General features: G+C 39.1%; 1 protein-coding gene across 2 annotated transcripts in view; it reads left to right on the forward strand.

The window, feature by feature from the left end:
• The window catches only part of URI1 (URI1 prefoldin like chaperone), a 40,844-nt gene extending 32,424 nt beyond the window's left edge, over window positions 1-8,420 (forward strand). For both annotated transcript variants that reach the window (XM_084294734.1, XM_084294735.1), the window contains exons 7-11: window positions 1,640-1,820; window positions 2,398-2,665; window positions 3,216-3,358; window positions 5,032-5,290; window positions 7,598-8,420. In XM_084294734.1, the coding sequence (XP_084150860.1) occupies window positions 1,640-1,820; window positions 2,398-2,665; window positions 3,216-3,358; window positions 5,032-5,290; window positions 7,598-7,786 (1,040 nt within the window). In that variant the 3' untranslated portion in view covers window positions 7,787-8,420. The remainder of the gene's footprint in view (window positions 1-1,639; window positions 1,821-2,397; window positions 2,666-3,215; window positions 3,359-5,031; window positions 5,291-7,597) is intronic.
• Window positions 8,421-13,352: the final 4,932 nt, after the last annotated feature.

A 13,352-nucleotide genomic window follows, 5' to 3' on the forward strand; every position in this document is an offset into this window, starting at 1 on the left:
CACTGGTGTGCTGAAGCGCAGACGTTCAGGAAGCCATGTGGTTACCTTGGTGGTCAAGTCAGTGGTTAATGCTGAAGGAGAACAGAAAGAAATTGAGAGGGCACAACCTCAAAATCAAGTTGAAATAGATTAAGTAATCCTTCCAAATTTTATTTACTAGTTTTGTAATTATACCAGTTGAAAGCCACTCTGATTGCTTAGATTCCCTCAATTTATATTTAAATCTTAATGAAATATATTTCAACCTTTTCTTAATGACACAATAAAAAAGACTATCCAGTGGAACAGTAGGGGACACACTTTCTAACATAACTTACAGTCACCTGTTTGCTGCTTAATGTTGCTACTGCATTTGTATTTATCTCGGGATTAAAGTACAAAATGACATATTTGAATAAGGATATCTTTAAAACGTGAGTTCTTAAAAAAAGGCCACAAAATTGGTTAATAAAAAGACACTTTTAAGCTTTAAGCATGTTGAATAATTAAGAAATTGTATTACTGTTGGCTAGATGCAAAAAGCAGTGTTTCATAAAGACCATAGAGAGACAATGTTGGGTGTTTGTGGCAGTGACAGAAGGGGAAGGGTCTCCCCTCCTTTTTGGAAGTGCAGGACCTGCGCTGGGAGTGCTGATGAGCAGGGATGGGGGATGCCCCCCCCCACCCAACCTGTCTGGACCATGCAGGGAGCAGGCTGTGCCCCAGAGCCAAGGGGGATTCAAGAAGCAGTGCTGTCCTTCAGACAGACACCACTAAAGTGATAGTGTTTCAGGCTGTTTGGTCTCTATGTGCTAGACAGTATGCAAGCAGGAAAAAAGTATTCCCCATCCTCAGTGCTGTATGCACCATTTTTCCAGATAGCAAAGCTTTTAAGTGCCAGCAAAAACTTGTCTGTGACTACTGTTTACTCACAGGTGTGCATCTCAGGTCACCTCTGAAACTTTAAGGTGGGTTGTATGTATTGTTTTTGAAAGACAGGCTTTTGTACACTTTTGAAAATGGATCTTTTTCACCAAAACAAATGATTTGTACTGACTGGATTTTGGTCAGATTTTCCAGATTACTCTGGAGATAATTTTTAATGATCTTCATTATAAATTAAAAAAAAAAGGGGGGGGGGAAGAGAAACCCAAAACAAAAGATAGTGCTCTTCATATATATATATATATATATATATATATGCCTTTGTCCAAAATGAGCTAAAGTACAAATTAGGTTTGTTTTTACAGTTAATAAAATATGCTATTAATAGGACAGCGAGCAAATGTCATATTCACATGCTGTTATCTATCAGGTCAAATCAAAGTCTACTGTTTGGCATAATAGGTAAAAAGAACAGAACCAAAACCAAAACACCCACCAACAATATAATAAAAAATGTCATAGGATCAGTGTCTCCTGCTTTCTAAACAAACATCTCTGCTTTGCCCTGGTATTTCTATAACATCCAGAGACTGTTATCCTCTGATGGTGCTCTGATTCATTGACAGTTTCACTTTAACAGTTAAACAGTAATTTGGAATGGAAAATTTTCTAAATTCCTTAATTTCTTTGTGCTTTCCATTTATTTATTTATTTATTTATTTATTTACTCAAATTGTATTAGTAATTGCATCCTCTTTATTTTTTTCTTGTACAGGGAAATACAGAAGAGCTCACAAACCTCATTCAAAGCCAAAAGTATCAAATGGTTTTGAGGTAGATTCTGCAACAAATGGAAATGACATGAAATCAGTGGGCTGTTATCAGTCAGAGGAGGAACTCTGGGCCCGCTTAGAAGAGCTTGAGAGACAAGAAGAGATACTTGGTGAACTTGACAGGTATAGTGGTGCTATAGCACTTTCAGGTTTGGAGTTCAGAAAGCTGTACGGTGTGTTTCTGTTTGTACAGAAAGGATCCGATAGTAAGTTAAACCGGGTGACAAGATAGATGCAGTTGAAATTGTAATAGGTGGAAGAAGGACAGAACACGAAGCGTGCACTGCAAAGCTAAAGGTGCCAGAATCTGCCTCTATGCAACTGTTGCAATCCAGTGTTATAGGCTTTTTCTTTGAGATGGTAGAAATGGGGCAAGTAAAATCCATTTCCTGCAGGCTAAGAAAACCCTTCATTTACAATGTCAGAGTTAGGCATTTAATGTTTAAAGACATGCTCAGATCTGTTCTCACCCTAAAGCAATACTTAAGTCATTAGCCAGAATGTCACATTTTTGGTATTTCTAGTTGATATGGAAAAGATATGGACATTCACCCCAAGTATGAAAAATGTTCCCTAATCTGGCTAAAAATGTAGTACCTGGGTGAAGAAAAATGTAGGCTTGTTTATTATTTGTATGCTAGTGTCTCTCAGGAGTGTGAATTGCCTTGCTTGATTCATGGAGATGTTTCTCATTTCATAGAACGTCTGATACAGTTGAGACAAATGGAGAAGATACAACCTCTTCTGAAGAGGAGAGAGAGGATAAGAGGATGGATCTGAATGGGACGTACAGAGCAGAAGACTGTATTACTCAGGGCAACTTCCAGAAAGAAGTAACAAATTCAGACTTGTATGGTGGCCAAGTTAATGGCTCTACTTTTTATCACAGTGATGACGAAGATGACATAGATGTTGGAGATAGCTCTATTCCAACTATTTTTTTCTCTCATACTGTTGAACCTAAAAGGGTTTGTACATTTACTGACATGTTTCTGTCAAGAGATTGCATAAAACATATATACGGTATACTTTATCTAAAATAGCATATTTTAGATTATGTAGGTATTGTAGAGAGCTAAATATAGATGACATTTATTTACTCTTTTTGAAAGGCTTGAAACCTACCATTTAAATCCTGAAGTTTTAAGTGCAGTATTAGAAATGATATTCAAATGTATACCTTGCTATACTGGTTTCAGGCAGTTCCAAAATATAGTATCCTGTCTCTGAGTTTTTAAAACGACTTTACTTAACATGAAATTGACTGTTGAACAGCACAAGCAGATAGTCATAGGCTATATGCAAAATCTGTGCACATTAGTGCAAAGAAATTCCCCAGCCAAGTGCAAATGTTAAAGAATAAACAGTTCACACTATGAATGTTACTGTTCATACATATATTTAACTCGTCTATGCTTCATAGTCCTCAGCTGCTTGGATAGGAGAACGTCAGAACTCAGTTGATCTGAGTAATTGTTGGTTTTATGGTCTAAACCATCATTTGTGTTCCATTTTCAGGTAAGAATAAACACAGGAAAAAATACTACTTTGAAATTCAGTGAGAAGAAAGAAGAAGCCAAGCGTAAAAGGAAGAACAGTAATGGCAATGGCCATGTGACTCCAGAACTACCTAACATCAAAACCCCAGCAGACATTTACCGGTGTGTAATTTACGGCATTGGCATGTGAACTTTCTTCATAGCAGACCTTCTCTTTTTATTTGTGTTCACCTACAGCATGCAAACAATATTACTGTTTCCTGAAAGAAACAGATAGAACTGAATTTACTACTTATGAGTGAAAGTTTGTGGCTTCTGCATGGTTGCCATATTTTCATATCCATAAAATATTTCTTAGCTTAAATTTTCTTTTCCAGCTACCAGTTAATTGTTTATTCACTTTTTCAGAGCTTCTGAAATTTACCTCAATTTGCTAGTATCTATCATCTGCATAAAGTAATACAGCGATTTGTTATGTTTTGTCATTAATGTCTTGTCAATGCACTTCTGTGTTTATTTTCAAACATAACTGACCAAATCTATCACTGCCAGTGCTCCTCCTTTCCCACTTGATAACTGCTGGTTTTAGTCTCATCTTTTCAGTATCTTCAGACCATACTCAGCTCTCCTGTTCGCATAGTTTCTCTTGCATTTTTTTCTGCCTAACTTGAGTCCATTGCTGTCTCTCTTCTCTCCAAAAAGAAATGCTCACCTGCAGAATACCTGCACTCATAGACCTCCACAAGTAACATTGTACTCAGGCTGTAAAAATGTTAAACAGAGGTTAAGGGAGAGTTAAGTATATGGATTTGTAAAGATGAACATAGTCGCCTATTAGGTTGGCTGATTAAGTGTCTGTGAAAATCACACTGCATTTGCGTGTCAGTGTATTCAGGCACCTAAATATCTTTTTTTTTTTTAAAAAAAAAAAAAAAAAAAAAAAAGGTGGCACAAGGTGTAAGAAATTAAAAACCTATCCTGCAATTACAGTTGCTGGGGCTGAGGATAAGTTAGAGGATTATTTCTTGGTGGTCTCCCTGAGCTTTGCAAAGAAACTGTATCTGGCGTAGATTCACAAGTGTTCCCAAGAGTGTGTGATGAATAAAGCTGTTAAGAAACGAGTAACACCCTTAAAACTCATCCAGTCATTGGGAACCTCCTTTATGAGCTTAATAAAATTGTCTCTGTCTTCTAATTCCACTCGTTCTGCTCCACCCACCCTTGATTTCTTCAAGTCATGGAGATGGAGTATAAACTGTAGGAAGAAGCCTCTTTATCAATTACAATCTGTTAATACTTGAAAAGTGTCTTCATATTGATCTGATTTTAAAAGCTGATTTTTTTTTATTATGTTTTTTTTAACGAAAGAAGGTTATGGCACTTGTCAGGAAAAAGCTTCATCCATTCCACGTGCAAGAGAATGTTTGAAGTATTTGTTTCTATTTTCTACAATTGACAAAGAATCTTCATTCTAGAAAACTATCATTCTGACCTCCTGCTTCTCTTTACAAAAATAACCCTGAAAATTGCTTAGTTTACCTTTTTTTCTAGTTTTTCGTAACTCACACTACTCTGTTTCCTGTTACACTTTTCAAAGAGCTATATGTTTTATGCTGAAAGAATATGCTCAGATAACGGGCGTAACAGTGTTTGCTCTGCAGAATTGATTCTTCTATGTTGGTAAATAAAAAGCCTCCAAAGGTACAGTATTGTAATTCTACAGTGAAAAAGTTGGAAAAGCACATCATAATTTGTACAAAAGACAAAGCAAGATCGCTGTAAATTTGTCATCTGATCCTGAAATGGTTTATTAAAGCTAACATTTTCCTTTACAGAGTCTTTGTTGATGTTGTGAATGGAGAATATGTCCCTCGTAAATCAATTTTGAAGTCTCGAAGCAGAGAGAATAGCGTTTGTAGCGATACCAGTGAGAACAGTGCTGCTGAGTTTGATGACAGACGAGGAGTTCAGAGGAGTATTAGCTGTGATGAAGCTACTCAGAGTGACAACAGTGAAGGCATACTGGAGGAAGAAGAGGAAGAGGGGCAGCAGCAGCTACCAAAAAAGCTTTCTCCCTCTTCAGGGACAACTGAGGTACACTTTTTAATTAATTATTGATTGTTGGCAGGGATAAAAATGAAAAATCCAACAAATGTAGTGGCTTATGCCATCAGTTTCTTTGATTTCTTTAAAATGATATTCTAACTCCTTCCTACTTTTTGCTTCAGAAGGACATAATTAGGTGACAAGTTTCTGTCATATATGTCCTAGGAGCAGAGGGAAGCAAACAAGGAAGTTGCCTTCCCCTGACCTCACTCTCCCGTAAAGATCCAACAAAGTAGTTACATGCTGGTAGGCCTGTGACTGGGCCATCCTGAAAATTCTGCAGGGTGTACAGCAGGATTTAAAAAAAGTAAAATCTCTACTGCACAGTTGATGAGAAGGAAGGAAGGATTCTCTGTAACCTCCATTCTGTCAATATTCCGAGGCACAGATACAATAGAGGTAGTATCTAGGCATTGTTTTGAAGTTTGAAAACACACAAATACCAGCCAAATGTCTATTTGGATTTGCCAAAGACAGAGGAATTATGCAGCAGTAGGAAGCATTACACTTCTGCTCGTCCTGTTACAAACTAGGGCCAGTGGTGATCCCAAACATGTATTTTCCTGCTTTTGGAAAGCTCAGGAAACTTTCCTGAAAAGGAAAGAAAAGGAAAGACTGTACCACAAAAGGGGAAACAGTTGCACAGTGACTGGAAGAATTAAGCAAGAATTAAATGTAGCCAGTGCCTTGAAATTTGTGACATAGAGTATTCTTGACTTTTATTTTGTAAGAACTTAGACTGTTTCAAGCTACCGTGAATTTTCTGTAGTTCTCAGTGCAATGGGCAACTTTACCGAAAATAACTTTTTGAGAAAAAATATTTTTGACAAGAAGTGAATTCCTCATGAAAGCTATTGTTTATCGTTATTTTTCATATGAACAGCTACAGATGAATACAAGTGGGATGGGAAGATTCGTAGTGGAAGATCTATCTGTAGAGCTCACACCTCACACTGCAAATTTTGTGGACTACATTTTTGTAAAACATCCACATACCCATTAGATGTTACATTGTAGTCCACGTTCTGAATTACAGCATGATTATGCTCTAGGATATACTGTATTTTCTAAGTAACTGAAGTAGAGTGAATAAAACACTCCTGTTAAAGACCTGCCGTCTTAAGTGCTGTCGAGCTTTTGGTCGTTTTTGTGGGTGTTCGAAATACGTTATTTCTTCATTACCATTTGCCTCACACTAAGTTTTTTTTTTTTTTTTCTTTTTTCCTTTTTGTATCTGATTTTACCGTGATCCTCTTAGGTTGTATTTTGCTTACTGTTTTTGAAAATGAGCATGTTGTTAGAACAGCACGGTTGTGTACAGGCTTTAGGCATAGTTTGGCCACTGGAGCAGAAAACCAACAAAAAAGCTGCTTTTTTCAGGTCCTGCAAGAAAAGAATGGCTTTTTTGTTTTGCTTTGTTTTTCTTGGTAACTGAGTTATGAATAAGCAAAACTAAGCATAGTTAATAAATCTGGTGTGCATTCTTTTGTGCCCAGTATGATATCAAACCTTGGATGTAAACTGCTTCCCCTTGTCCTCATACAGTCTGAATTCTGTGTTTTCAGTACATAATATGGTGATTTGTTCTAAAATATGAAAAGTAATTCCGAGTTACTTTTTTCAGATGTTTTCCAATAGTTATGGCTGTTTCTTAGTTAAGTAAAAGGATTAAGTCATACAATTGGCTGCAGATAAATTATCATTTTTAAAAATAAATGTATATTGGACCTTTTATAGACAGAAATAGTTGGAAACAAGTTTGCTATTCTCTTAAATATAAATTGCTTTGACCATTTTTTGATCATATTTGGTAAGCAGAAAGAACAAACAAAATACGTGCTTGCCAATTTGTATGCACTGTATCAGCTTGATGCAATTAGAAGATATTAAGTCATAAAATATGATGTATGATGGAAATGCTGACATACTCTAACTTTGCAAAATCTCTTAATTTGTTATCCAAAATGAAACTGTATATTACATCATCTGTTTTATTTCTTGAGAACATTTCAGTGAGGAAGAAGATTTCTAGATAATTTATGCAGTGGGATTGAGATTAAGTAGTACTTTTAAGACATTGTCTTTCGTTCAGTCATCTTTGAACAAGCTATATTTTGGGGTTAATTACAATTTGGTTACTTATGCAAGGAACAATCATTGATTTAAAGATATTTCTTTACTTTTGATTAAAAGAAATACCAATCCTAATCAGGCTAATATAAGGTAATGACCTTATGGGCATAGCTTCACATTTGCATTTTATTAGCTCATTTTGAGTATTCTTTTCTGTTGTAGGCATTTTCTGGAACTGTTATAGAAAAGGAGCCTTTGTCTCCCTCCGTTATACCACACCCAGTCATTGCTCACCCTGTCCTGCCCACCATTCTGGAGCGAAAGTCAGAGGAAGTTTTGTCCGAAGGGTCAGAAGAAACTACAAAGAGGATTTCAAAATTCAAAGCTGCCAGAATGCAACAGACTAACTAGGTCTTGCCTAGACCGCTGAAATTTGAGTGTTAATGCCTAGTTTCACATTTGTTGAGATTATGTAAAGCTATATGCATTACACCGAGGTAGTTAAAAGGGTGTCCTACGTTGATTTGGCATTGTTTATATTTCAAACTTCTATTGGCAACATATAAAAAAAAAGTTCAGTGTTTGAACACTTGAGTATTCATCTTTTTCTTTTTTGTTGATTTACCTGTATGCTGTCAGCACCTTTGTGTATGTTTGCCTTATGATAGCAGCACTTGGGTTATTTTTCAAAAAATGTTTCTTACATATATTGTTTCTGTGTTTAAACCTAAATACAGTCAGTTTTGTGCCAGCTGTGATGTTCTGCATACCATATGGACCATTTTAAGGAAACTTTTCACATTTCAAATAGATCCAACAATTATATTGCATTACTTGCTTTAGCATTTTAAGACACACTTGTATTTCCATTGTTGTAGGTTTTGCAACTAGGTGTCTGCTAAAAGTTTTTTTCCTTCTATCAAACCTCTCTGATATCTCACTGTACAGATCTATAAAATGCTGGGTTCATGTACATTGCAGGGAAGTTTCTTTGATGGAAAAGGGTATTTTGTAAAATTAAATTTTCAGTAAAAAAGCTGTGAAAGTTGTGTGTTTTCTGTTGTTTTACTGCTAATTTGGAAACAGCATGGAGAGGTTTTTATTTTGAACTTACGTTTCCAACTTGGAGTGTTTACTACCATGTGGACATAAAAGCAGTGCCTTCTCTTCTGCCATTGTGTTTTAACCTCCCGTTAATGAATGTCCATGAAAATTGAATGCTCTTAAAGAGAGAAGCATAAGCTTGGACTATGATTACAAAACCTCCTAGTTCTTTTGTATGCACAGAAAACATTGTAATTGTCTTTGGAATGCCCAGAGGGAGTCAGCACTAAGGAAAAATGTCTCAGTGCTTCAACTTTATTTCAAAATGTGACAGTGCTGCACCACTTAGGGTACAATTTTGTGCCTAGTTTTCTGGACTGAGAGCAGGTCCTGGCTGTAGGAATTCATTTCTGTCTTCCTGCCATCCCATCCCTTCTGCTGACACAACTTTTGTTGAGGCCACCCCTTGAATGATAGATAATAGGCAGCAGAGCTGGGTTTCAAAAACAAACTACTGGTTTTGGTGTTGTCGTTGTTTCAATAGTTGTGCATGTTGTTTTGAACCTAGCGAGTTGCCTAATCTTTCTCAGCATGTTTGTGTCAGCACAGTGAGAGGGGTGGTGTGTTGAGCAAGGACCAGGGGAAAACACTGGCAGAGGGTGTGGGAGTTGGAGAAACTTCCAATAGTGCTACAAGCTGACATCATTGAACCGAAGTCTAAAAAAGTGAGGCAGAAAGGCGTGCAAGGTAGAAGGATTTGCTTTTGCTGCAGCTCTGGGACTTTGTCAACATGCAGCCAGGGAGCCCACAGCATCTGCTTGCCCTCTGTATCCATGAGCAGGACATCAGCTAATGTTGCTCCTCACCTTCTCCTGAAGTAACTGAGCCTTGCAGTTGCAGTCTCCTGCTCGGATCACGTGGGAGAAGCAGTGGCTACGATGAGGCACCGATCGCTCCCAGCCCTTACCCACCAAACATCAGGGGCTGCATTTTCCCTGGGGTGCAGGAGCAAATTGTGCCTTGGTACGGGAGGCACTGCTGCAGAAGGTGTGCAGCTGCCTCTGCCGGCTCCTGAGGCTTGCTTGGCGGGAGAGGGCGACCGCAGTTTTAGGCAGATCTTGAGAATCACAGTGATGAAAGTGTTAATGATTAACTTGATTCATACTCAATATTTTTTTAATTTTTTTAAAGCATATTGCATTAGTACTAAAATAAGCCATCAATGCCAGTCCACCCTCTATTCACGGCTAAATATTTAAAGGAGGTTATTTATAGCTTCTTTAATGAATTCTTGGCTAAACAAAATGAAATTATGTCCTAGAAAAGTGGAAGCTATTTTGTAACCAGAACAGTGCAACTGTAAAATATAGTGCCATGAATATGTATTTTAAATAACAAGGGGTTGAGATCCAAGACTAGCAGACATGGGTAATTAGAGTGAAAAGAAGAGAAAGAGAGAAGAAAAAAAAAAAGGCAACTTTAAAAAGAGTTATTTAGATATCTTCTGAAATGCTTCCCACTTCTAGTTACTTGAACAAAACCAAATGCCCCTTGTCACCGTAGATCAGTTTCAAATCAAAATTAATTCTTTGCTTGTTTTCCTTTCTTTCCTTCCTCTTTTTCACATCCCTGCTCAAGGGAAAAAGTAGGATGAATGCACCCTGGGTTTTAATGAATTATGGCTTCGGTTCAGGGAAGCATCCTTACTCAGGAATGCACTTTGGCATGTGCTCGTGTCTCAAAGATTTTGCAGAGATGAATGGATTTAACCACATGCTTAAAACTAAGCACGAGTGTTCTTCCTAATAGAGAGCCTGAATGTGTTTTATGCCCTTTTGGAGTATATTTAATTGTCCAAGGGTTTGTGGGCTGGAATGATCCTTCGTCTCACCTCTTTTCACTTGGACTTTACCATTATATTCACTGTGTGGTGCCTATAGGAAGAAATAGCTAGAGGATTTCTTGAGAACGTTCAGAAATGCTAATCCAAAAAAAAAAAAAAAAAAAAAAAAGTGGGTAAAAAACTTTGAAAGTAGGTAAAAATCCAGAGAGGAAAAAAAGGCCCACCTTGATGAGGACTGAAAATCTGCTGTTTGTGCCACACAGAAGCCAAAAAGTGAACGCAGGTGGCCACCAACGCATGGAGGATGTAAGCTGTCTTAAACATGGTGCCCACAATTTGAGGCACCAAAGATTCTTGGTAGTAAATGAATATCAGTAGGAGTGTCTTTTTTCCTAGTTCTGAAGTTAGAGATTTTTTTCACTTCAATAAGGGTATGGTTGACTTGATTTCTTAATGTCCTTGCTGGGTTTCCCAGCTGCAGGAAGGGCTCCTGGTGCACTGTGTCTGCAGTGCTGCCCAGGCTCCTGGCACAGGGAGGAGGAAAGGGGCTTGGGGTATTCCTGGTGTACCTGAGAGGACTGGTGTGACTGCAGTGGGCAGGACAGAGGTGAGGTGTTGGTGCTGGGGCTGTGGTGCCTGCAGGCACTGACCCATCCCCACCATGCCCTGCACAGCCCTTCCCGGAGCCCTGATTGCATCAGTTATGCACCACAAATCACCTGCTCCGCTTTCACCCCTGGTTAGGAGGCAAGCTTGTCTCCCAGTCTTCTTTAGTCTGCCCCAAGCACACTGGGCACCTGCCTGTGCACAGGGAAGGGCTCGTGTGAGGTCGTTCCCCTGGAGCAGAAGCTGGAGAAGGTGGAGGTGAAGGAAGGGACCAGCAGGGCCACCGGCATTGTTGCAAACACAGAGGTTAGCTGGCTTTATGTCTTCTCCCTCCTGTAAGACTAGTTGCACTTAGCGCTTCTCATTGCTCACGTGGAGAATCTAAAGCAGCAGATTTTTGTATGTTTCAAGAGTGTCTAAACCAGCTGTTTTAGCTGTTCATTTTAACAAAGTGATTTATGTTGCAAAAAATGAGCTGGGATTAAAAGAAATCAGATGTGTATATTTGGTATGCAATATTTTTGTATTACAAATAGCTCCATTCTAACCCACATTAACCCCATGATATGTGAATTTTGCCAACTCCCGCTGAGTCTTTTAAATCAAATCCAGTAAATCACTCTGAGTGTTCTAATTTCTAAACAAACTAGTCTTCCAATAGAAGTACTTTAACACTGTATTGCAAATTAGACAACCTAAGATAAATGGAGCATCTTTGTTGATTATGGAGTTTAATTGATCAAAAGTACCCAATAGAAAATACCTGTTACAAATCCTGCGGGACCACATTCACCACTTCTGAGCAGTGTTTCACTGGACCCTAAAATACACGTTATTAGCCAGCAAAACCAAATCCTTTTGTTATTGATTGCTTGGTGACACACGAAATCCGTCATGGTTGAAACAAGTTTTTGCGGATTTTTACGTGGCCCCATGCGCTGCCCAGAGGAGCACTGGGCGCTTGGAGGCAGGAGCAGGGGTCAGCGGGGCGGGCGTGCAAGCGGGCGGCTGTGGCTGTGCACGGGGCCCTGCTGTCGCTCTGTAATTAATTCTGCGTGCCGGTAGGTAGCAGTGCTGAGCAAAAGCAACAACGGAAAGCTGCCAGTCAGTGATTATAATTTATTATTCATTTCTGTTATAGGTGGGGTGTGCAGACAGTTACAGTAATAATTACCAAGACTAGAGTGTTTCCTAGGCAACCGTTTTTTTTTTTTTTTTTTTCCCTTCATTCATGCTGTTGCAGAGAGTATGCCTGTAAAGCATGACATTGCTGTATTCGGAGGTTTGTTGCCCTCCTGCTGCTCCAGGTTTGAGGTTAGTTACAGCATCATAAGGTGCTCTCAAGCATAAAAAGCTCAGGCTGGGATTAAAGCACACAGGGAACACTATCACTAAGTCTTTCCTTCTACTGTTTCACTTTTAAGTAACAAGGTTATAAAAATGCAAATGCCAGCTCGGGGTTGTTAATAACTAATATCGGTAAGAATTCCTCTAAGTTATAAAACACGTTTTGTAAACAAACCAAAACCCGAATGAGGTGGCTCCCTATGTTTTACGAAGATCTAGTGAAAATAAAATTTGCAGAAAGGGGACTTACAGCTTGATCAAACCCTTCAGTGTTTAGCATCATAAATCAATGGGAGCTGCTCCACGTGGCTGATGAGAGGTGGTATTTGTTGTTTATCCCGCTTTATGATAATGGCTGGTGAGGAGGAGGGTGCCATGTCCTTCCTGGAGGAGCAGGAGCAATCTTTGATGTGGTAGCAGAGTAACAGAAACCACATCTTTTACCAGAGATCTATAAATGAACCATATTATCCTGCCTTTTTAGGTTTACTAGAGTGCTCATTTTCAGAAACTTATATCAAGCGTTGTGCGAGGATGAAAAGTAGTATTTTTCCATCCTCACTGTACAAAGCAGAGGGAATTCATGATGCAATCTTGCATTGAGATAGGGAATTTTTACCCATTAAAATTTTGAAATAAGATGCTAAAGCATGATTACATCTGGAAAGATAGTAATCTGCTCGTGGTGTGCTGACTGCAGGAGGACAAGCTGGGGATTAATGGGGTGACTGGCTTTGGGACCACGCAGCCCACGGGGTGAGTGCTCTGGGATCCCAGCTTTGCAGTCTGAGCTCTTTGACTGGTTAATGTGATGTTTAAAAATAATAACCTAAAACACAAACAAACAAAACCCCAGAATGTTCTAAAGCTCTCAGATGCCCTTTGAGTATAGCCAGCTCTGAAATGCTCCCCAGCGCACGGCCCAGCCCTCCTGTTGCACCTGCAGAACCAGATTCCTGCAGGGATCAACCACCTGCCCCGCTCCAGGGATGAGGCCTCGAGGTGAGGCCTGTGCTGGGCCCTTGTCGGCTGCTGAGGGAGGTCAGCGTCATCCTCCTCCCATGCTGGAGTTGTTGGCCAGCATCCTGCTGTGCCTGGGCAGTGAGCAGTGCTGTGGTGTGGGCTGTCAGCACGCCA

Source organism: Netta rufina, assembly GCF_964035555.1.
Source record: "Netta rufina genome assembly, chromosome: 13".
In the NCBI taxonomy this organism is placed as follows: Eukaryota; Metazoa; Chordata; class Aves; order Anseriformes; family Anatidae; genus Netta; species Netta rufina.